The 23,443-nt window shown below is 41.9% G+C and overlaps 1 protein-coding gene across 12 annotated transcripts in view; it reads right to left on the reverse strand.

Moving 5' to 3' along the window:
* Positions 1–23,443, reverse strand: part of DEPDC5 (DEP domain containing 5) — a 63,448-nt gene that overhangs the window by 12,100 nt on the left and 27,905 nt on the right. For 6 of the 12 annotated variants that reach the window (XM_030583453.1, XM_030583456.1, XM_030583452.1 and 3 more), the window contains 14 exons: positions 22,843–22,978; positions 20,511–20,608; positions 17,145–17,210; positions 15,365–15,548; positions 13,864–14,024; positions 12,456–12,573; positions 12,140–12,307; positions 10,863–11,082; positions 9,816–9,949; positions 7,159–7,267; positions 4,332–4,394; positions 2,423–2,574; positions 1,458–1,535; positions 890–1,022 (listed from right to left, as the gene is read on the reverse strand). In XM_030583453.1, the coding sequence (XP_030439313.1) occupies positions 890–1,022; positions 1,458–1,535; positions 2,423–2,574; positions 4,332–4,394; positions 7,159–7,267; positions 9,816–9,949; positions 10,863–11,082; positions 12,140–12,307; positions 12,456–12,573; positions 13,864–14,024; positions 15,365–15,548; positions 17,145–17,210; positions 20,511–20,608; positions 22,843–22,978 (1,820 nt within the window). The remainder of the gene's footprint in view (positions 1–889; positions 1,023–1,457; positions 1,536–2,422; positions 2,575–4,331; positions 4,395–7,158; positions 7,268–9,815; positions 9,950–10,862; positions 11,083–12,139; positions 12,308–12,455; positions 12,574–13,863; positions 14,025–15,364; positions 15,549–17,144; positions 17,211–20,510; positions 20,609–22,842; positions 22,979–23,443) is intronic. The other 6 variants (XM_030583455.1, XM_030583454.1, XM_030583461.1 and 3 more) reach the window with 3 other exon arrangements.

Raw genomic sequence — 23,443 nt, forward strand, 5'->3', positions numbered from 1 at the left:
TTCCAGATAAATTGTGTTTTGTCCCTTCAAAGTTCCCTATTAATAACTAGTCTCTTTCCAATCTGCCTACTACCTCCAGCGTTTGCCCTCTTACTTATGTGCCTTTGTCTTACATATGGGTTTTCAGGGAGCTGCAAGTAGCCATCACGTGGCTTCAGGGCTCAGAAAGGTTCTAGGATTCTCTGTGCTAACTGATGTGGAGTCTCAGTAAAAGTGAATTCTAGAGCATTTCTGAGCCTCAAAACACAAACCCTGATGTGGTTCAACAGGGAAGAGAAAAACCTACCACATGAAAAAAAAGAAAGAAAGTGTGTGTGTGTGTACGTACTTATTTAAGTATCCTTGAACAGAACAGTTTTATACTCACTGTTCTCGTGACAGCCCTAGTACCCACAGCAGTTAGAAGAAAATACAACCACACTGCAGTGACTTACACTCCCAGCTAAAACTAGGGCTTTTGGTAACCACCAGTCAGTGTGAGACTGTATGTAAAACTGCCACCATCACACCAGCAGGGACAAAAATGCAACACCTATTGCACATCATGCTGCTCTGTGATAGGATATCTAAAATCAAACCATTGAAGAAAATATTTTTTCCAGCCAGTATCTGACTTACAAAACAAACATTGTTGTATATTTATTGTGATCTCCATCTAAAACTAACACTTATTGGGGGAAGGAGAGGTATAAAAACCTGGTGAAAGAAGGTAACATTTCCTTACATATACATAGTAGTGGAGACACTCTTGAAAAATATATTACTAAGAGGATTTTGAGAGAGAGAGAGAGAGAGAGAGAGAGAGAGAGAGAGAGAGAGAGAGAGAGACTTTCCCCAGTTAATGGGACATTTCTGGCTCATCCACCAGCCCTCTTGTCAATTCTCTCACCTGCATTATGTCAATGGCCATAGCTTGGGTCTGCACCCCTTCCAGGTTGTTCACCAACCAGTGGACTACCTCAGCACTGATGAAACAATACGGAGAGAGGCCCTTCTGTTCAGATAGAAGCTGGATCCCTGTACTGAATCCCAACAAGTTAAACATGTAATTAACATGAACTGAAATCACACAGAAACACAGAAAAATTACTACTGCAGTGGAGGAAAACCCAGAATGAGAACTCTGAAGTTCTCTGTAGCTTGTGTACCATTAGTCTCTGAGACTGCAGAAGTTTGTACTTTGCAATGGAGAAAGCTCCTAAATTACTCCCTCTACAGTGGTTCCTGCTTAGGCACGCCTGGAACTGTAGCACCTGAACTCTATGCAGCCACATTTGTACCTTAATTTCTACAGTGACTCCTGCTGGGAGAGGCTAGAACTGAATAATACAACGATTGCTAAAGAAAAAAGTTATTCCACCATAGATCATGAAACTCTTCCATTGGATGCCCACCCATCAAATCCTGCTTCAAAGTCTCACAGTAGGATTTGAGGCATGTTTTGACTCAAAACTTACGTTGGGTGCTTCATGGCTTCAAGAATCTCGATCAGAGTGGAGGAAGTAGTCAGGGAGCTTGCAGAAGACTGCTGGGAGCTGCAAAGTAAATAAAATTGTGTTTAACAGTTCTGTAGCTGCCAGTCTAGTTTGGCAGATGTTTAGGAGAGCTGCTGTTTCTTCTCTTCACAGCAATAATTGTTCCATGTTTTATCTTGGGTTGTTGGTGCATGTGCCAGTAATTTGCAAAAGGGAGGAGAGTCCACGTACGTAGCTCTCGCCTCAGGAAACCTCCTTAGTGAAGCATAGAGCAAAGGGGAGGAGTTAGTTACCTTTAAGGAATAAACAGAGATGACGAAAGAACAGGTGAAAGCTGTAAGCACATTTTTGCACTGGATTTACCCATGCTATACAAACCCAATTGAATGCACTGTAGTTCAGAAGCAATTCAAAACACGCTATTTTAAAGATACTAACATGGGAAACAGGTGCTACTGTAGTTTATTTTTAATACCACTTCCCCCACCGTGTTTCACCACCAGATTGGAACCCTTGGATTCCAACAACCCACTTGATCCAACTATGCACTGGAGGGACCCCTTTCTCCTCAGAGAAGAGAAGGAATTGATTTCCATGTCCATTCAAACCCTGGCTTGGTGCTCCGCTAATAGACCACAAAAAAGTTCTGGAAGGAGCAGACTGCTGGGGTGAGGGAAATCAGGCTCATGTCCACTCAGTGCTGGACAACTGGGCTAGAAGACTCGTTTTAGCGCCACTATTCAAGGACAGCATTCTTCATCTAAGTCACAGAACATGGTCTTCAAGTGATATGTGCCTTCCGGTGCTGACACGCTGACACACTGACACTGGCATGAGCACAGCACATACTGTCCTATGTTTCCTATGCTAAGTACCTCCACCCCCGTTACCAGCAAGAGGAATGTATTGAACGGAATATCATTACAGAACTGCGGTGCTCTTCTTACCTGTTCTCAATGGAGCCAGTTGTGGCATGTCCCTGGTCTCCTACATTCTGGGAGCCTCCAAGGGGCTGAGTGCTGCCCCTATCAGCTGACTGGCCTGTGTTTATCAACATGTTGCCATCTAGGGCTGGAGGAACTGTCTGATCTATAGAGACCTGTAAGGACCGCAACATAGCAACACCTTTATGTAATTCACAGCACAACCCTTTTTCCACTACCCCAGCCTCTCGTAAGCACCCCAGCTCAGACTCTTCCTGGGGCAAGCAGTCTTTTATGTAACCATATATATGCAACAAAGACAAACACAGTCTTGTTTTGGTCAGAGTTACTGACAGCTCTGCAATTCGTTACATCAGTGTCCCAAATTGACCCAGATTAACAGAGATCATCAAGTAAGCAGCAACCGTGCTAAGAGAACTGGTGGCAAGGCAGCAAAGCTGGCGGCAGTCTGATATTTTCAAATTTTAAAACGAACAAGAAAAGATTTAGATTTAAGAGAATAAGCACCACCATACAGCCATGGCAACTGATAGAACAGGATCTCAAGTCACTGAATAGAAGCGGTGAGCAATTTAAAAGATAACCTCAGCTCTTCCTCTGAGATTGATGCAAGTGAATTCAGCAGAGGGATTGCAGCTGTCATTATGCAAAACAAAACAAAAAACACCCATGCACACATCTCTCTCTCTAAAAAGAAGCCATAATCCATCTATCTTTGATTTTTTTTTTTAGGGTAGTATCAGGAGACTGATTGGCACTCGCCCACAGCCATGTCACTGAGTGATACTACAGGATACTTTCCTCCCGCAGGAACACTTGTACTAGTCCATGGCAGACTGAATAGTTAGCAAAAATTAACATAAAAGCCTTTCAGAAAGAACGGGAATGCAGAAAGATTCAGCAAAAGACAGGCTGTAATTATCAGCTGCCATCTGCCATTAACACATATGGCTTAGGGAAAGACAAATTATGTAAAAGCTACATAAGAGGAGTGGGTGAAGGAGACGAACAGCAGAGAAAGTCTAACTCAAACAGGTGTACAATTAGGGCTGATCTGCCTTTGTGATTCCACAGTGCCCAGATTCAAGCACAGGGCCTGATTGACGGCATACAGCTCCACTTGGCGGCATACAGCTCCACTTGGCAAGGAATTTGATGGAAGATGACAGACAATTCGGGGGGGTTGGAGAAGGCTTTACTCTGTGTCACCTCTCCTCACTGCCACCACCCAAGCTCTCACACTTTGCAAAATGTGCCCTTTCGAAACAGCCAAAAGTGGCAGATGCTCCATATTGAAGTTACAGCACATTCATCCCTCTCAACCCCAGAGCTGGCTTGGACTAGCAGCACTCTCTGAGGATGTATTACCCTGTAACCAACTACTAAGGAGTGCGCAAATGGCATCTGACACTACTACCCCATGAGACCATAGTGAATTCCACAATGTTTCCATCCCTGAGTGACCTAAGAATTCTAAGGTGGCATCTTGACCTGGTTCTCTACAGCACCAGCTATCAAGCAGATACCACAGGTGATATTTAACAGAAAATTAAACAAGAGCTATTGCCATCCTTGTTTAGTGAAGGAAGGTAGAAATCAGGAACTTACTAACTATGTGAAAGCAAAAGTTTGAGTATTTGGCAAGTAAACAACAACACAGAAGGGTACAGGAGTATCCAAAACTTAATACAAATACAGAGCTGTGGATGGAAATAAGTGCATTCACCAGCAGTCCCTTTATATTAATTACTGTCCTTTTAGTGCAATGCACATCTCACCACTGCAGAAACCAGTGAGCACATGTGGTAACTAGCCCAAGCCTAGTTTCCTCAGTTACAAGTTCAGGACCTGAGATGCACTTCATTGTTTCAATCCTGATGCCAGGGATGGGAAGATCTGATTCAGAACTGACCTGTGGGTGGAAGGTCGAAGTTGTGCGTGGGCTGCGAACAAACTCCATAAAGAAGGCCCCATCCTGAAGGCATCGGAGGAAGTAGAAGCAGTAGCAGCGGCAGCAGTGACAGGAACAAGGAGGTGAAGAAAAGCAAAGACAGCGTTGTGCAAATGTGCAGTCACCACAGGGAAGGAGTGAAAAACCAAAAAGACACCTCTGTCCAGATAGGCAGGCACATCAGAGTTCAGAGCATCAGCAAACTCTGCTCTGAGATATTCTGCCTCCTTGTTACAGATGCCCCAGTCAATCACATTAGACCATCACACTGATCATGGGCCTGTTCAAGCACATGCAGCTCTGAGCACAGCCTCAAATTCTATTCCAGTGCAGGGGAGCGGGAGAGAACACTGTAGAGAAGCTATTTCACCAATGTCAAAGCATGCACAAATTAAATGGGCACTCCCCCTCCTACACACATACCTGGCATGGACTCTTCCCTTGCTGCTAACCAAGGACTTTTGCCAAGAGCCTCCTCCCACAAAAGATAAAGCAATTGATCCTCTCTAGGTTTTCATTTGTGTTTTCATTCTTTGTTGCCTTCTTTAGGCACAAGCCTTTCTCCAGTCTGAAGTTACTAAGCTGGGTCTGTATCTGGGGTACATGTATACATGACTTATGTCCTCAGGGACTTCACTACATGGTTATAAACCTGGCACCTTCTTTGGTGCAGGAACATGGCAGGTGAGCTGTGGCCCCAAACACACATGCCAATGAAAGCAACTTCACAAACTGCCAGGTGTTCCCCAGATAGTTTTTGTACCAAGCTAACTCATCATGCTAACCACTCATAGTTGTCTGAGAACTGCCTGCTGAATTGATCCACCGTAGTGTCCTGCAGCCTGGGAAGGTGCACTGGTGTGACTGACTCAGAATGCTCCCTTTTGTCTGTTGATGTAACACACAGCTGTGGTAGTGTCTGTCAGCACTTGTTGTTGATTGTTGATCCCAGGGGTAGCAGCAAGGATCCCTTGCATGCCAGGTGGATGGCTCTGAGCTCTAGGATGTTTATGTGATGCATGAGGTCATGTATTCCAGAAGTCTGAGACATGCTCATATTGATGTTTTTGGGTGAGTCTGAAGTTGCATGATGACATTTGCTATTGTTTGGAATCTTTCATATACAAATGGAAACAGTTAATTGTAACCTGTGAATGTGAAAATACCCGTTGCTTTCTTTAAAATCTCTATTTGTCGGTATTTATAAAAGAGTTTAATCACTGGAGTATCCAAGCACTGCCAGTGACTGATGAACTTGTCTGAACTCTACACTAAATCTTCCATGAAGGACAGATTTTTATATGGTTATGGCCAGCAGCATTTGTGCTTAGAGCAAGGTCTCCTACATAGCATGTGATAAAACACTTTGCCAGCGGAGTCAGCAGGAATCACTGACAGCCAAGCTATTCCTTCCTCCATCTGTAGAGCATGCTGGTTCCCCATATCACTCTCCTCCCCCGCGTCCTGCTATGCGACATCCCAGCAATGGTGCAAAAAGCAATGTGGTTTTTAAACTAGGGAAGAAGAGTGAAGAAGTGCAGGTTACTATGCAGTAGAGGTTTAAGATGAGATTTATAGCACAAATTAGGGTCTGAAGGTTTGCAAATGTACTTCAGTCTTCATATTCTGCACCTAGCTTTTCCAAGTTTAAGTGTATCGATCTTCTCCTCTCAGGCAGCTCAGCGAGGTCCATGTCTCCAACACAAATACATGTTTATTAATGAAAAAGTCAAAACTTCAGTGCCAGTTCAACTGGCAATACAAACTACATTCAAACACAGATCTTTAGGGGGATGCTGTATATGCCCCGGGTACTGTACCATCGACACTTTCTTAATGGTCCGTACGAAGGTACCAAAGGGGCCCTTCTCAGGCTGTTGGCTGCCCCTCGACAGTTAATCCCAAGACAGGTCAGACTTATGAATCTTGTGTCTTGACTAAGTAGGAACCTGTGTCTCAGCTCTAGAGCAGTGCTCCTTCCAACCCCATCAGACGTCATCAAAGCCAGAACGGAGGCAAATAACTGTAGCTTCTCCGTCAACATAGCTCTGGAGGCTTAGGGTGGAATCTTGGCTCCCTGGGGCTCTGGAGAATGACAGACTGGAGGACTGAGGTCTAGAGTGGAATCCTTCCTTTCAGGGTCCAATGAGCTTGCAGAGTGCTCCAAGAGGAACAATTTTAAGCAGGTTTTTCTAACTTTGAGTTTGCTTAGAAAAGAGGTGATACATGGTACATCGCTCAGGAATATGTCCCTCTCCTAAACAAAATAGACACTTAAAGAGCTCATCATTAAGTGGCATTGAAATCTTCCCACAAGGGGCAGGTTTCAAACCTCAGAGATTTAGCTTCTGACATTTTGCCAGAGCCCCTGTATGGGGCTGTGTATGTGATGTTTCTATCTTAAAACCTGAACCTGTCTAAAATAACGCAAAACAAGTTGTGTGTTGCCAATGGGCAAGAAGACTAACTTAGCACAGTGTACAGAGCAGCAGGCCAACGCCGCAGGGGTTCTATCTGGCTGCCACAAGTGTTAAGAATGAACTGAGGGACAGCTGGACCTGCCCCACCCTTTCTGCCATTTTGGGGTGGGGAGACACACAAGGACATCTAGGATGCAAAGCAGCAGCCCCAACAGACGTCGCTAGCTTTAAACATATCTGATCTCACATGCATGGCACATATGCAAATCAAGAGTGGAATCTATGTGTAACAGAGTTCTTGGAGTGATTGTAATTTCAGAAGAGACTCTCTCAAGTATCAACTAGAGACTGGGCCAGAGTGTTGTTACCTTGCGAGGGCTGTCCACATAGGTGGGAGTGATGGCAATGCTCCCACTCTCAGCAGGTTGGGAAGAGCTCTTCCCAGAAAGCATTGCTGCTTGCTGCTCACCCAGGGTCCTAAAACAAAGGATAAAAAGCCATAAAGATTGTACGGTCCAACCTGGGACACTATGTAACACTGGCTGAAAACTATTGTTTTGGGAAGAAGCATTGCTATGCTTTCTAGAGACAGATGCTTTCCCATACACTCATCCTCAAAAGGGTCTATCTGCTTCTTAGAAAAGGATGATTTTACCCCATATACACAATACCTTGGAGTCCTGAATCTATTAACTGCTTCTCCTAGTGCACAGTACTTGCTGCCCTCTGAATATGTTCAAAGCTCTCCCTTAGTACACGAGCATCAAACTCCTTGTTTTCAGAGGTATATCTAGTACCAGCACTCTTGGAATTTACTCACCATCATTCCTAAATTATTGCTGGTAACACATCTACTTAGCCTCAGTTTTACAGCCATTTTAGGCAGACACTTTTGTGCAAATGCAGCTATCATAGAGCACTTTCCATAGGGATTTGCAGAAGGAATAGTAATAGAATTTATAAAATGCGACTAACTCTGTTGTATTATGATGGGAGTTGTTAGAGTGAAAATCTCTTACAAGTACTAAGCATTTTGTTTGTTTTTAAGAGGAAAATGGCAGTTGGGGCTGCCAAATATATCTTTTTTTTCTTTTTCTTTTTCACATGAACCTATAGACTATTTCTGCCTGAGCTGATGAATCTCAAATATGGACATTCAGTCAAAACAGAGCCAGTATGAACTGACACAAACATTTTTGAGATACAGAAAAGAAGATTACTTGACATTTCATGTACAATGAACAGGTACTTGCCCTCATCCCACAATGTATTGCTAAGCCCAACACAAAAACAGAGGGAAGAGGTAGCTAGGAGGTTTGAGGCCTTGGTTATGCTGAGTTATTAGCTACCAGTGCAGCCACACCCATACCTAATCTTCAGTGCGGATGTGATTTAAAACAAGGTAGCTCAGTTTCTAAGATGCACCAATATAAATTGTATTGCACCAGTGCAAGACATGTCCATTCCAGAGGGTTTGCACTGGTGCAGCTACACTGGTGGCTGAAATCTCAGGTGTGGACAAGGCTTTAGTCTTGCACCAGAAAATCAAACACACTGAAGCTATTCCAATAGAGAAGGAAGACAGCTCATAAAGCTAGCGCCCAAACATAGTTAACCAGCAGTGTCTCCTACAGTGTATGAGCTGTGGCTTCAAAAATCCTTCTGCAAGACTCATCTCCCTGCTGGTGTCACCTGCTCAAGGACTTGAATTCAATTCTCTCCTCATGCTGGAAGGAGCATGGGAGTGTGCGCGTAAAACTGATCAGCACAAGTGGGCGTTAACAAGGAGTTAGAATGTCTGTGATAATGGGACTTACTCTCAAATCCACCCACAGCACTGAGAGCAAAGCAGCCTAGTGTGATAAAGTGCTGGTATCATGCCAAATTCCAATTCCCTGTTTAGTCTCTTTCCTCCCTGTACGTTATATTTCCCGAGTTGAAGTAACTTTCCTACCACCTCCTCTGAAGTGTTTTAGTTCATAATGAAGATTTTGAATATTCTAACAACATTAATCAGGAGATTCCAAACAAATTTCTTGTGTCACTAAAGATCTTGGTTTAAAACCATAAAGATCTCTATGGTTTGGGATCTGGTTAACTTAGAGACTGCCTCTCTCCTACACAGTTAATGGATAGATCATCTGAGTAGCTATGGCTGTTAGTCATAGATGGGTACTAACGGATTGGAAGCAGGGTGTCTTCAGCAAGGGTCTGGAAATAGTTTTGTTTGCACTGACATTGGTACAGCTTTCCTGCTAGCTTAGTCTTAATATATCACACACATTCCCATATAATGTTTAGTACCCTCAGAACAGTAACAGTAATGGATATAAGCAAGCATGAACACGAGCTTCATTACTGAAATGTGAGTGCAGTTGGGAGACCTGCTGATGTCTGATGTTATAACTCAAGGATGTTAATGATATATTACTGGACTCGACAAACCATACCCTCAAATGTTTTATGAACAATTCTATACAAAGTAATGTTATACTGACTGTGTTGTATCCTACCACCTGGATGGTGGTATCTCAAATGTGGAGCTCAATCCTTCTCAACTGTTAGTGTCAGAGATGATCATCCTTCAGAGCCCGGTGCAAGGCTTATCTTTTTACCCAAGACTGTGCTGGGTGGATCTAAACAAAGGCACTTCCTTACCACTTCCTCCACTTTCCTTATTTCTCTCAGAGTGGGTAGGTGATTCATTCGGGGGAGGGCCAGTATTGTTGCCTGTAGCAAGTGGTACAAACATGTTTCACGTGTGATGTACCAAGAAACTACGGTGATAATGTCCTTGTAAATTACTAATATAATCTTATTTCTTTGCTACCCTTGCACTTGTACAGATGTAACATATCCTGTCCTACTGAAAAGGATGGCATTTCCTCACTGTTGTAACTCCTCTCAGGGAGCAAAATCTGAGGTGTTTCCTTTGTTTGATGATAAATTCCCCAATGTGCTGAAGCCTGTGCCAGGTGGATGCTCTGTGATAAGGGTGTTTATTAACTAAAGTGTTCAGACTCACTTCTGACTGGCTTCCATTTCCAATAGGGCTGAAAGGGCTGAGGTTCCCTTCTTCCCAACAGGTGGCCCAGAAGGCTCCAGAGAGTGAGAGGCGATTGGGCCAGCTATCTGCAAGCCTTTCATAGCAGCCCCTTTCTAAGTAAAATGGAACAGAAGAGGAAACAATGAGTCAAGGTCTTCAAGGTTCAGCTGATCAACAATAAAAAGTCACACCTTATAACAGTGATAATACTTAGGAGACAGCATGTAACAAAAGAGTAAGGGCTTCTCTACATGAGGAAACTGACTAGAATAGCAATTCCAGAGTAGCTCCCCATCGGGTGTCTTTTCCAAAATAAAAGTGACTTTGTTCTGGAATAATTACCGTGCTCACAAAATGGAGTAAATATTTCAGAATTTATTCCAGAACAGTATCTCCACACAGGCGAGTTATTCTGAAATAGGTATGTGGTTCATTCTCCTCCTTGCAGACAAAACCTAAGATGGGAAAAATAATTAGACCCCCTGAACTAGAAAAGTTACTAAACATACTCTCCTTCATTTATACACTTCTTAAGCAGCACAGGACTCTTTGGGTGAATTTCATATACCTGTAAGCAATAGCTAATAGTATTGGCCATTTGATGACTCTCAAAGTACAATTATAGACAACAGATCCACCGACCTGTATGACTGCCTTTACTCGAGCTGCTGAGTGCAGCACTCAGCCTGCTCAGTTCAGAAAAGTATATCGTTTCATTCCATAGAGGACGGGGATCTTCTGAGCATCATTCCCTTAGAAGCAGGATACACAATGCCCCCACATTCACTATTGCCACAGTACAAAGCAGTGAAAGAGTCCTTCAGTGGATGGTGGTTCCCAAATATCAGGCTTGTTTCAGCAACAGACTGTCTCTGAGCAGAAAACAATGAAGCCAACAGACGTAGTGTACAGTACAGCACTGCTTACTGCAATGCCAGTCAATTGGGAACGTTACTAGAGGGCTAGAAGTGCTTAAAAAAATTCAGCCTCCCACCCCACTAAAGTTTAGTTACAACACTGACTCACCCTGATCATCCGGTCTGATCGATGGCGCCGACGAATGCGATTCAAACCCTCCACAAAGCGGATGAAGCCATCCAAGAGCTGCCATTCCTCTTCATCGGAGCGGGGCTTGTCTCCATACACATCACAGTGTGCTTCACCTTCTGTAATGCGCTTTGTGGCACTGATGCAGGCTGGGAGCAGCAGAAAGCGCGTTCTCCAGAATTTCAGTGACTCAATAAGGCTGGAGGAAGGAACATGGTGGACAAATTAAAAAAGCAGACAGGGTACAGCATATCTCACAGCTGTGAATGACAGATTCTATACAACATGGTTGTGTGCCAACTTGCTTAGAGTCCAACAAGCAGATTACAATATCACTGAGTTACAACTGCAAAGATCACCAGGTCCCTACTGCATTCCCACTTCAATTAACGGAGTTAATACTTGCTTACATTCATGGTTTTAATGGATCTCATGGCTGTGCCATTAAGCATCTAATGACCTACATGCAATGGGGCATTCAGCAGGATGAATGTCAGTGGGAGGTATTTACCACAAAGCATGTTGAAACAGTACTGAAAAACTAATTTCCAGGTTGATAATGTCACATGGACCTTCACTTTTAATGTAACGCATTAGGCAATGCTGTAACAAGGTTTTACTGTAAAAAAGAAAGGAAAATAAATTTCAGAGATACAGGCTAAGGCACAGAGGATTTCAGCTGAGACTTGAAATGAGATGGAAAGATACAAGGAGGCTGGTTCACCCGACAGATGATACAGAGGAAAAGGCGCTCAACCCCTTTGGAGATACTCTGAAGGGACAAAGAGAAGGCCAGTTTTAAAGCCGACAGAAGGGAGGGAGCAGAGTCAAGCAAGGTCTGTAATTTGAGCAAGTCCACAGAAGGTTTTAAAAACTAAGGAAAGAAAATTTGAATTGTATCTAGAAATGAATGAGAAGTCAGGGAAACTGTCCAAGGATGAGAAAACATTGTTGTACTTTTTTGCATGCACGGGGGATGGAGGCAGGTAAGAAACAGATCACAAATACCAGCACGCGTGAGACTTTGCACCAAAATCAGGCAATACAAAAATGGTACTATGTAAAATTCAGACAAGGGTAACAGAGCTGATAATAGCATATAAATGAAAGCAGGTCAAACAATCCCTCAAGTACCACGTCACCACAGCTATTCAAGCCTTCACAGGGAAAAATGTTGGGTCAATTGTAGATCAAAAGGAAAAAGAAAAAAAAAAATAGGACACAGAGCAATCAGGATGGAAAATGAGATCTCTCACCTGAAGTCTTCAGAGCCAGCAGAGCAGATATACTGATCCAGGTAATTCCATTTGTATTCTTCCAGCCGCTCGTGGGAGAACTCGACCCAGCAGGAGACAAATTCAGAGTTAGAGTGTGAAGGGCACAAGCTGTAGGTGTAGTTTATCTGAGCAGACTCATAAGGATACCTGACAAAGACAAAGCAAGCCTCACCAATCCTGGCACTCCTTGAAACAGAAGGCACGGAATATAGTCATCCAAGCAAATACAGGTAGGAGGAGACAGCAAGTCCGCTGGACAGGTGGTGCTAACTTACTTGACTGGAGAGATACTCACTTTGGCAGATATCGAGTGACTGTGATTATTTTGTCCTTCAAGATGACTTTGTGGAACGTACGGCCCATGCTCAGCCAATATTGATCTTCCTCCTCAGGCTGATTTCGTGATACAAGGCCTATAAGTAATACATAAAGAGAACATCTTTCTGTTCACCTATGTTAATAGTCACAGCTTTGTTGCACAAACGGCACCTATAACATAACATTCCATGAATGAGCCTCCAAACACGAATTAAACCAAGTGTCATCTTTAATACCATTTCTTTGAGGAAGGCTTGCTCAGCAAGATCAGCAGCAGACATGCTGCAGGAAGTGTTGTGCACCTAACTGATGGGCTGGTAATTTCAGCACCATTTCCCATCCTTCTCTGTGCTTCATTCCTGGAACTAATCCCTTAATGTGTTTTTCCAAACAAGTCTCTTCATTTAAGCCTCTCCTTCCCACCCAAAACCACGAAGGGTAATAATTCTCATTCCTACTCTCACACATTCACCTCCCTCAAGCCTCCCCTTACTTTAAACTTTGTCCAAAAGACATCATTAACAACAGTTTAAATGCAGCAAAGAGTCCTGTGGCACCTTATAGACTAACAGACGTTTTGGAGCATGAGCTTTCGTGGGTGAATACCCACTTTGTCAGATGCATGCATTCACCCACGAAAGCTCATGCTCCAAAACGTCTGTTAGTCTATAAGGTGCCACAGGACTCTTTGCTGCTTCTACAGATCCAGACTAACACGGCTACCCCTTTGATACTTAACATTTTAAATCAAATCCTATACTTCGACTGTGATTCCAACACAGGGAAGCGGGACCGCATTACCTCACATAATCTAGAGAGCATCTACACTGGGTATTAAACTGCGTTAGCTGAAGCATGGTTTTAAGACATTTCTGGCTAACCCTGCCCACTCTGGACTAGACACGGCCATTTTAAAGTCATGTTTCAAAAGACTTATTCCAGACTAAAATTGAAAAAAAAAGTTTCAGAAATAGCTGTACCTGTTCTACAGTGACTAGGCAAATTGTATTTAAACCTGTGTTAGCCCGAACTATGTTAAACAGGCTCACCTACATATTTCAAATCCTAGTGGGTACAGGGCCCATTTCTTATAAGTCTCCAAACAGAGTTCAGAACTGCTTTCCTGGGTACACTCTGCCCTACCTCCCCAACCCCATATCCATCTCCTGCAATCACAGCTGACTCTCCACTGTCTGCACTTGTGCTGCTCCCTATCTGGAAATCTCTCCCTCCAAGTAACCAAACTACATAAGACAAAGTAAAATGTGAAGAGAAAAAATGAGTCTGACTGATCACTGTGGAGGCTGTTGGGGGAAGAGGAGTGAAGGAAAGACAGGACAGAATTTATTATGGAGTAAAGGAGCTACAAAGCAGGTTACACTCACCTCGGCTGTAGAGGGGGCTACTGCTCAGAGGGGGTGGTACAGTGGTAGTTGGTTTCTGTGGTTTGGGATGCACAATGATTTGATATCCTTGCATGAGACGCTGACAAATGAACTCCTCAAACACTTGTTGGGCTGTCATCTGCACACCTTCCTCATCTCTCCTGAGCACAAGGGGTTAATCACAAGACCAATCAGCTAAGGAACTGGCCAAACACCTGCTCTTGTTTCCACTTTTCCCAGTTGAGGCCCTATTACTGCAGTGGAATCTGCACAGGTGGAGCCTTGTGCCTGCACAGATCTACTTGCAAGATCCGGATGTAAGACAGCTGCACTTCTATCGCTTCTATCAACAGTTCATGGGGATGGATATTACCAAACTGGCTGGAAATATTAGTTGGCATTTTGCAAACAATTCTGAAGCTAGTGAGAATAAGAGGCATTATGACCATCAAGATTTATTTACAACAGCAGCAGTTAAACTTCTGACAGCTGTATTTTTCAGCACTTGTACTATTTAGCAAATATAGTCATAATGATATTCACTTTTATAAGACTTTTCATCAGACAGTCTCAAAGCAGCTCGGTAACATGAATTTAAACTCAAACACCTTTAAAATGGTGAGAACACTTTCCTTCCTCAGAAAGGGACAATTTAAGGCACAAAGTGGTTAAAAGATTGGCTCATCATTGCCAATCAATAGGAGACCTGAGAATAAAACCCAGAAGTCCTCACTCCTGGTGCTCTGCTGTAGCCAACAGCACCTATATTCCCTTCTTCTCCTGAATACTGCTATCCTGCTCCCAGAGGGGCAGACATTTCTCCAAGCAGATTGATTTACTTTAATAAACCCATATATTATACCTTCTAAGTGCCTAAAGTGTAATATTTTAGTCTCTCATTGCAAGAGGTTTTATTCCTTCCTAACAGGGCAGTAGCCAATATAGCTCTGTTTTGTTACTTCATAGTTGGTGGGAAGTTTCAGAGACGTTGAAAGGAAGATGCATGGTTTTGGGAAGAGTACTCTGCTATCTGGTGGCTACTGCAGAATTGCAAGAGAATCTCACAGTGTCTTTTGGTTTATCACATCACGATGGTTTTCCTTTCAAAAAATTCTCCCAACAAAGCATCTCTGGAAATGCGGTGGAGGAGTGTGTGTTTGGTTTGTTTTTTTTTAAAGAGATACTCTGTATTCCAGGACATTTATCACAAGAAATATGGGGGTTGTTTTTTTTTTTTTCTTGGTAAATAAACAACCATGTCAAAAGTTTTCTACCCAAACTAATTTCTAAATTTCTAAAACTAACAGATGTTACCAGTGGACAAGGTGCAAAGCTGTCATCTACAGAGAAAGGCTATCTATTCCACCACTATGTTGGCAACTCTATATATTGTATGAAAGTCACAAAATGTTAATCTTTAACAGATTATCCCTGCCTGGGATTATCTGGAACTTTTTGGTTCAATGCAACAGACTGTACAAGAGGACGTGTTGGCACAAACCTGTCAATGTCAGCTTCTGGGAGCAGATCATAGCAGCCCTCAGTGTAGTCATTCTGCAAGCTCTGGCGGTCTGGGAAGTAGTCCGTGGTGAGAGGAAGGCATGCCGGAGTAGTGAGAGATTTCCAGTCCACCCCAACTGTACAACAGAAGCCTGGCACTACGGGGGGAGCAGACAGTGTCAGAACTGCCTCGTTGCATCATGGGGAGAAGACAATGGGGGTACGTGTGGTCACACATGAAAAATTAGGGGTGGGGAGGGAGAAGGAGGACGTGTGAAGAGAGGAAAGTTGGAAAGAAAGGCAAGTGTAAGATATGAATCAAAGCACCAGCAGGTTGGATGGGGAGGGAAGGAAGGTGAGTAAGAGAGAAAAGGGGAGGGAGAGAAAGACAGTTTGTTAAACAATGCAGTGCACATGCTAATTCAATCCCATCATGCAAATGGGATTCAAAGTTAATACCTTAAATTATCTGTTGATTGTAAGCTAGAGCTGAAATAGCTGCTGCGCTGCTGAGGTTACTGCAGATCAGGTGCAATTTCATATTATTAAACATATAAAGGAAAAAAATCAACATTCCAAGTCTGGACAAGCAAATCAGACCAGCTGCTTCTCCTGGATGATTGTAGGAGAAGTTGGTGAGGGAAAGAATAACAGCCTGTTTCTGGAATAGGTAGCATACAACAGCAGAAGAGAGAACATTTCTACAGTTACAAAAATAGAAGACAGCCAGAAGAGGTGGGAAGAAAGGAAAAATAGTATCTTGTAACCTGCTTTCCCCCCACTCCCCTCTAAATTTAGGCTATTGTTGTAAGATTCTGGAGATCTAAAACACAGATAATTCAACATCAAATAATATACATCAATCATTTGCCCAGGGATGCCTGAATCAACCAGCCCTAAGAGCTCTGGGCGATTACTGTTACATAAATCATTGCTGCACAGATCTCATCGATAAAGCTGTTTCGCTTTACCTTAAACATTTTAGTTTAACATTAATGAGGGGGGAAATACTGTTGCAAGAAACTGATACAAGACAAACTGTTGCAAGAAATGTTCTCTGAAGCAGAGTCATGCCCTCACTCTTGTAACAGATGGAGGCATATAAGCTTCAGTAAAGGGTGTCTTGTACATAAAATGCTGGCCTTCCTTCTCTTTCATTAGATTGCCCAGCTGGCATCAAAACAGAACCTATATGCTTCAGAGGCAGATCAGGAGAGTCCAACAGCCTCTTTAGCTCTTTATGTAAAAATTATGGGCAGAGGATGAATTGAGGAAATGGTACAGCTATTAATTTAATCAATTCTTAGACAGGAACAAGTAAAGCCATAGTATATAAGGGCTCTACAGAGAGCCACTAACAATCACAGGAAAGCAGAATGTAAACCTGACTGCTGCCACATATTCAGGGCATAACTTCACTACAGCTGCAGTGCCGTAGTTTAATGCTGCATCAATGGACGTGGTTTTTCCATCAGTGAAGTTAGATTAACTACACTGATGGAAAACTCTCTCCGAGAGGTGGAAGCTAGGTCAATGGAAGAATTCTTCTGTCGACCTGCCCTCTTTACACAGAGGGTTAGGACAACCTAACTACAGCGCTCAGGGCATGAAATTTTCCCCAGCCCTTAACAACATAGCTACGTTGGTCTGATTTTTAAGTGTAGACCAGGCCTCACTAGACTCCCAACTCCTTGCTCACCAACCCCTATTGCCTTTGCATGTGCACACACCCCAGCCCTTGTCTACCCAGGTCTCCTGCCCAACCCTCCCATCCCGCTTACTTGGATCCAGAGAGGTGGAAACAGCATCTTCCAATGAATCTTTGTTCTGTGTTCTGAGGTTCATCCCTATGAGAGGCAGACGTGTATTTTATTACAAATAATCATTTGTGCATAACATTCATTCCTCTTCCCTCCAAGAGAAATTCACACAAACGTGCGTAAAGCTCAAAGTAATTGTATAATGCCTCTCCCCACCCCCAAGATATTTAGGGCAATGCATAACATAAAATATGTAAATACAGCCAACACATAAAAAGCCACCATCTTTAAATTCAATTAAAGTGGTCCAGTACTAAAATGGATACCATGGTGATGGGCAGCTTTATAAATGCTTGCAATAAACAATAATTGAGAGTTACCCATAATTATTTAGCTTGCTAACCTCTAGATTTCACATTTAAAGGCTAACCCAATTTTTCCTAAATTGGGCACTTTTTTTTGAACACGCAGGATGTTTCTATTTTTTTCTTACTTAAAGAAAAAAAGTGAGACGAATTAACATATATAGAATGTATCGAGGAAGATATTAAATTTAGTAAAAACAAACAATGGAAACTGCCACAGAAATATTTATATAGCAAAAGAGGAAAAATAAGATTTACTACAGAGTTCAAATAACTTATGAGAGTAGATTATGTGGATTCAGGATAGCCCAGATGTTTTAGACACAGACTACCAGTGTACATGGCTTTCTGAAAAAACAAAAGAAAACCAAAAAAAACGGATGGTCCTCTGGATTCAGCCAGTATAGCTCTACCTGGCTGCCTGGGCACTTACTGAGCTGGAAATTTGGAAAGCGATGACCCTCTAAGAATTATTGCAATAGATTACATCTGCAAAAACAAACCACTGCTAAAATACCTTTAAGTGGAGAATATTTGGGGATGATAAAAGTAACCAAGGCGCTGAAAATATGGACATTCATTTATAAACTGTACTTTCTGCACCATTCTAATATAAAGGGGAAAAAAGACAATATATTCATGATCAAGAGGGAAAAATTACAACTGTTGTGGGCATTTTCAGATTTTGAGCCAAATTTTCTTCTGTGCTAGACTTCATCAACACTAACATTGAGTTAAACGGAGTTACTGTGGATTTATGCTAATGTAACTGACTGCAGAATTTGAACTTGTGTTTAACATCTTAACTATAGTGTTAATGATATGAAATAGACTCATAGTTCAGATAACTTGGAGAACGCCTACTGGGCAGAGTTTCTAAATATTCACAGGGGCTGTTTTTATAAAGCTGGAACCCGCCACTTTATCCAATAAATTAATATCCAAGAAAATCATGTTCTCTACATTATATAGCAATTACTGAAAGAACAGATGGGTTTTTGATTCCATGATGGCAGGAAATCAGAAGAGGAGGCAAGGACAAGTTGCCACTAATCTTACGTCAAACTCATTAATGACATCTGCCATCCACTTAGGAAAATTCATTAAGACTTGTTTTCTCTAAACTGTCATCTGGCATCTGCTGGACAATACAGATAACATGTTGAATGCCAATGTAAATAGTTGGGGTAATTTTTTTTAATTTTTTTTTTTTTTTTTTACTTAGGAGGCACATGTTGCAATACCTGAATGAACTATACTGTAGGCAGGAGAATGATGCCCTGATGTGATTCACTAAAAATCATTGTTGGAAAGATCTGTTCTGAATCACAGATGACTCATACCATAGGAAATGGAAAGATATAGGCTGGAGTCACATCCATGAATTAGTGGCTTCAGCTCATTAGAGAGTTCAGTTATGAAGAGATGCTAATAGGGAATTTGAAGAAGCATGATAACTAGAGACATAATTTTGCCTATAAATCACATATGTAGTGGCTACTACAGGGGTTTTGAGGCTTCTCAAAACAATATAGTTGAAAAAGGAAAAAAAATTATTACTAGGAAAAATTATATATTCTGTGCATTCATGTTGCACAAATTATATACAGTATTTGAGGTGCAACAACTACCAGGTGCAACAACTACCAGAACAAAAATATGAAATCAACTTGGAAGATAGAAAAGTAAGGTAAGAAAATTAACCAGGAATTCAAATGAAATTCAATTGTTCAAATGAAACCCTGAGAAGGACATAAAATAGAAATAAATGTACAGTGGACTAGTTAACTGATATGGATTTACACACAATTATAGCTGCAAAGAAATGTTATTGGCAGTAAGTTTGCTAGCAAATTGTTTTGGACACTGTGGTGTGTGGAGGGATGTGTATAGTAAGTGCAAAAATCTTAACTATACATTGGAAGGCAAAAACTCAAAATGAACCTGTGAAATCAGAAAGAAGAAGAGAACAAGGGGAGTTTAAAATACTCTGCTCGAAGTGTTGGGAAATTCTACCATTGATCACGTTTCATCTAAATAGTAGATGACACTTTGAAAAGTTAGGCCACAAACAGACAGTTACTGCAACAGAATGCTTAGTTTGGCAAATCTGTTTTATTGGCTTTAAAAGAGTCAGAAGAAATTTTCAGTATAAGAGACACACTCGTAATAATCTGCAATTTAACGTTTAAAAGTGCATTTTATTTCCTCAAGTACAGATTCTCATCCAATTGTTCACAAAGGCCCAAATCCAAAAAAGCAGCTGATCACATTATGTAATCTTGTTTAAAAATAGGCACATGCTTAACTGTTTAGTTGGATCCGGGCCTTAAAGGCTGTAAAAAGCTCTGCAACCCAGAACCTACAGTTCAAAATGGAAAACCTTATTTACAACTTCTCAAAAGCCTATAGCTCACTACTAATTATCACAGACTTTATTCTCTGAGAATTATTAGAAAGATGGAATCATCTCAAACAATCAACTCAGATATTTTAATACATATTCAGATTCATTTTGCTTTAACCCAAGAAGGCAAACACTCAGTATAGTATAGCACAGTAAAGCACATCATGGAGCCTTAGAGAAAAGTTGTCTCTGGTCCCCCCCATGTCTGGACACCAGATTTTGCATTAATGGAACAGATTGCCTTACTTTCAACTGAACACACTGTAAGAGCTTATTTGTTAAGCACAAACAAACAATGGACATCTTTTCTATACCATGACATTTATAAAATGTAACTAGAGGAGCAGAAAGACAGATACAAAACAATGAGGGGATAATGGACATTAATTGCTCAATGTACAGTTGTACATTAGTTTGGAACTATTAAGTGCTTAGTGTTATTCATCACCTGTATCCTGTAGCTCCTGGACACACCCATGTTCCATGGTTCCTAGCTCTGTTACTTTGTGACGGTTATCCTCTTACATAGCATCCTCCCATAGCTCCATACCACTAGTCCTTTCACACTTCTATTTAAAATCCCCAAGCCTGCTCTGTTGATTAGTACTTTATTACCTGCATCATTACTGCCGACCAAACTGCTTGAAAACTCATCCGTTCCACTAAAGCTCAGGAAAGAGATGCTGTCACCTGGATGACGAGAAGTGATGTGCCTGGAGAGAACAAGATGCTGACAGATTGGTTCACTACAGGGAAACAATATCCCCTCTCATAGTTAGGTCAAGTCTTTTAATCAAAAACTCAGATGCAAAAGCAACCTGGGGTCTAAGCTCAGCCTTTGGTGAATCAATGCTCCATGCAACACACAGGGACCAGGACAAACCTGGAGGGATTTTAGATTCTGTACCAATGCAGAATATTGATTCCTATAATTTGGTACCCAATCTCCGGCAATGACCTATATTATATTCTCACAGGATAATGGATTTCATAGATAACTAGCTACTCACGCATCCACTAGGAGACAAATACAGCTAAACAAGGCTGAAGAAGATTCCCATGTTATGCGCAGGTCCAACTTTAAAAAATGGAAATTCCAACCAGGTCCAAATCTATCATGGATCTATATATGTTCAATAGGGAGGAACCAACTGAGACTATGCGAGCAGGAAAGCCTGATGTTAGTGACCACAATTTAACAGGTAAGGAAAAGCTTCATATGAAGTATCATGCAGCGTGTATAGATTTCTTTTTTAAAAAGCAAAATTTGGGAACGAAAACTTGGTAAGCGTAGAATAATGGGAATATTAAAATCCATCATGAGTGGAAGGAAGCTAGAGAATTGTAGAAGACACCATTGTTTAAAAGGTGAGACTAAAAATTGTCTGGAAAAGAAAATTGCAAAGAAGAAGAATTAACCAGTGTGACTTCCTGCAAAACTAATTCAAGATTGGAGGGTGAAACAACGCTGTACTGGAAATAAAGAAGGGAGAGAAAACCAAAACAATGAGGGTCAATCAAAGTGAGGGCTTGAAGTGAAATGCCAGAGCAGCAAAAAGTAAAAGTTCATGTCAGCCAAGAGATAAAAGGGGAACAATATGGACTTTTACAAAGGGTATGTCTACACTACTCGCCGGATCAGAGGGCAGTGATCGATCCAGTGGGGGGTCGATTTATCGCATCTAGTGTAGACACGATAAATCGACCCAAGCGCTCTCCTGTCGTCTCCTGTACTCCACCGCTGCGAGAGGCGCAGATGGAGTCGACGGGGGAGCGGCAGCACTCGACTCACCGCAGTGAAGACACCACGGTATGTCGATTTAAGTACATCGACTTAAGGTATGTTATTCACGTAGCTGAAGTTGTGTAGCTTAGATAAATCTCTCTCTCTCCCCCCGCCCCCAGCGTAGACCAGGGCTAAGACATAAGAGAAAGTAATGCTTGAAAGGAAACAGACCCATTAAAGTTAATGATGGAGGAAAGAGATTAAGTTAATGATAATTCTAAAGTGATTAAGTTACTAAAAAACATTAAAAAAACTTTAATAAAAAAAAGTGAAAAACATGGATACAGGAAATAATAAATACCTTGTTAATAGAGATGTAGCTAAAAAGCTAGTAAGGGAATACCTCGGTGGGAGGAGTGGGGGAGGGTAACTTCACAACTCAGCACATAGACCCCTCACGAGATCTAGGCTAACTTCCGAAAGAACTTAAAAAAATAAATAAATCATATACATAGTGACTACTGAATGATTTAGCTCTCTCGGGGGCAAGATGCAGTGACTATGCTGATACTGCAGGTCTGTGTAAGCTCCCAATACTGTTTGGTGCATTGAATGAGATTTGTAGGTAAACAGAAATCTTTAATTTAAGAACAGCTAGCCATTCTTACAAGCAGTCCAGCTCTTGCATTGCATTTTTCACATTTCCCTATCCTGTCAAACATGGCTTTATTTCTCACCAGGTCTCAGTAGTGGGGGAAAAGAGGGGTAGGGCTGAAATTGCTTAAACAGTACTATAAGGCAAAGCCTTTTCCTATGCTTGAAATATACTTCTCTGGAATGGCAAGTTACAGCTTTTGAGATAGCAACTGCTTCCCTGCACTAAGTAGTAAGGTAGTTACTGAAGGCCTAGGGCACCTGCCGTGGCCATTTCCTGGATGATCCCAGAGGCGATACATTGGCCTGATTATGGGTCTCAGACATTCAGCAAGAAGTAACCTAAGTATGGATGGACTATGGGAAAATAAGACCCATTTCCATGCTTGCTCCTGGGGCCTTATGCCTGACAATAAAAATTGTGGCATAGGTACACAGAGCTGACACTGCATACTACAAAATATGTATGTCCTGAACCTTTATTTTCTTTATCCGATATGTGGCTAGCTTTTCACACACTTTTTTTTAAAACTCAGATCAATTTCTTTACTTGGGGGATGGCCTTACCTGCCAGTTGCCTCATGGTAAGCTAGTTCCAGCAGCTCAGCAGAGGAGTGCGTCAGATCCCGCTGCCCGTTGCCCTGCATTTCTGCCATGTTCTGACGAGTCTGGTGGTGGATCTGGATTGCTTCTCCTGATGGACCTATCCAGTTATATATTAATCAGTCTCACTCAATCTTCTCTTGTTGCGTTAGTTTTCCCCAATTCACCCCCAACTCCTCCATAGCAGAAGCACCACTAATTGATATGGAGGACTACAATGTCCCTTGGAAATTTTGTAAGACACAGTCCTCTCAATCTGCAGGAAGTATCAAATGAAATACTGAAGTTTCTCATTCTAAAATACAGACACACTTTTTGGAAGGCCTTTTTACAAGACTCAAGGCAAGCTGGCCATAGTTCAGAATTTGAATCTCAAACCTGGAACATAAACTTGTGCACTTCCATAATAATTCACTTATTGAGCTCAGTCACAGCCCCGCCAGAACCTCCTGTCTAGTAAAGGCCACCAGAAATTCCCATCTGCTGCCGACAATAAAAAAGGAGAACTCTGGGCTTCCATATCCTCCATCTTCCATAAACTTGCTCCATGATATCCAAGCACTGC

Source organism: Gopherus evgoodei, chromosome 13, assembly GCF_007399415.2.
Source record: "Gopherus evgoodei ecotype Sinaloan lineage chromosome 13, rGopEvg1_v1.p, whole genome shotgun sequence".
Lineage (NCBI taxonomy): Eukaryota > Metazoa > Chordata > Testudines > Testudinidae > Gopherus > Gopherus evgoodei.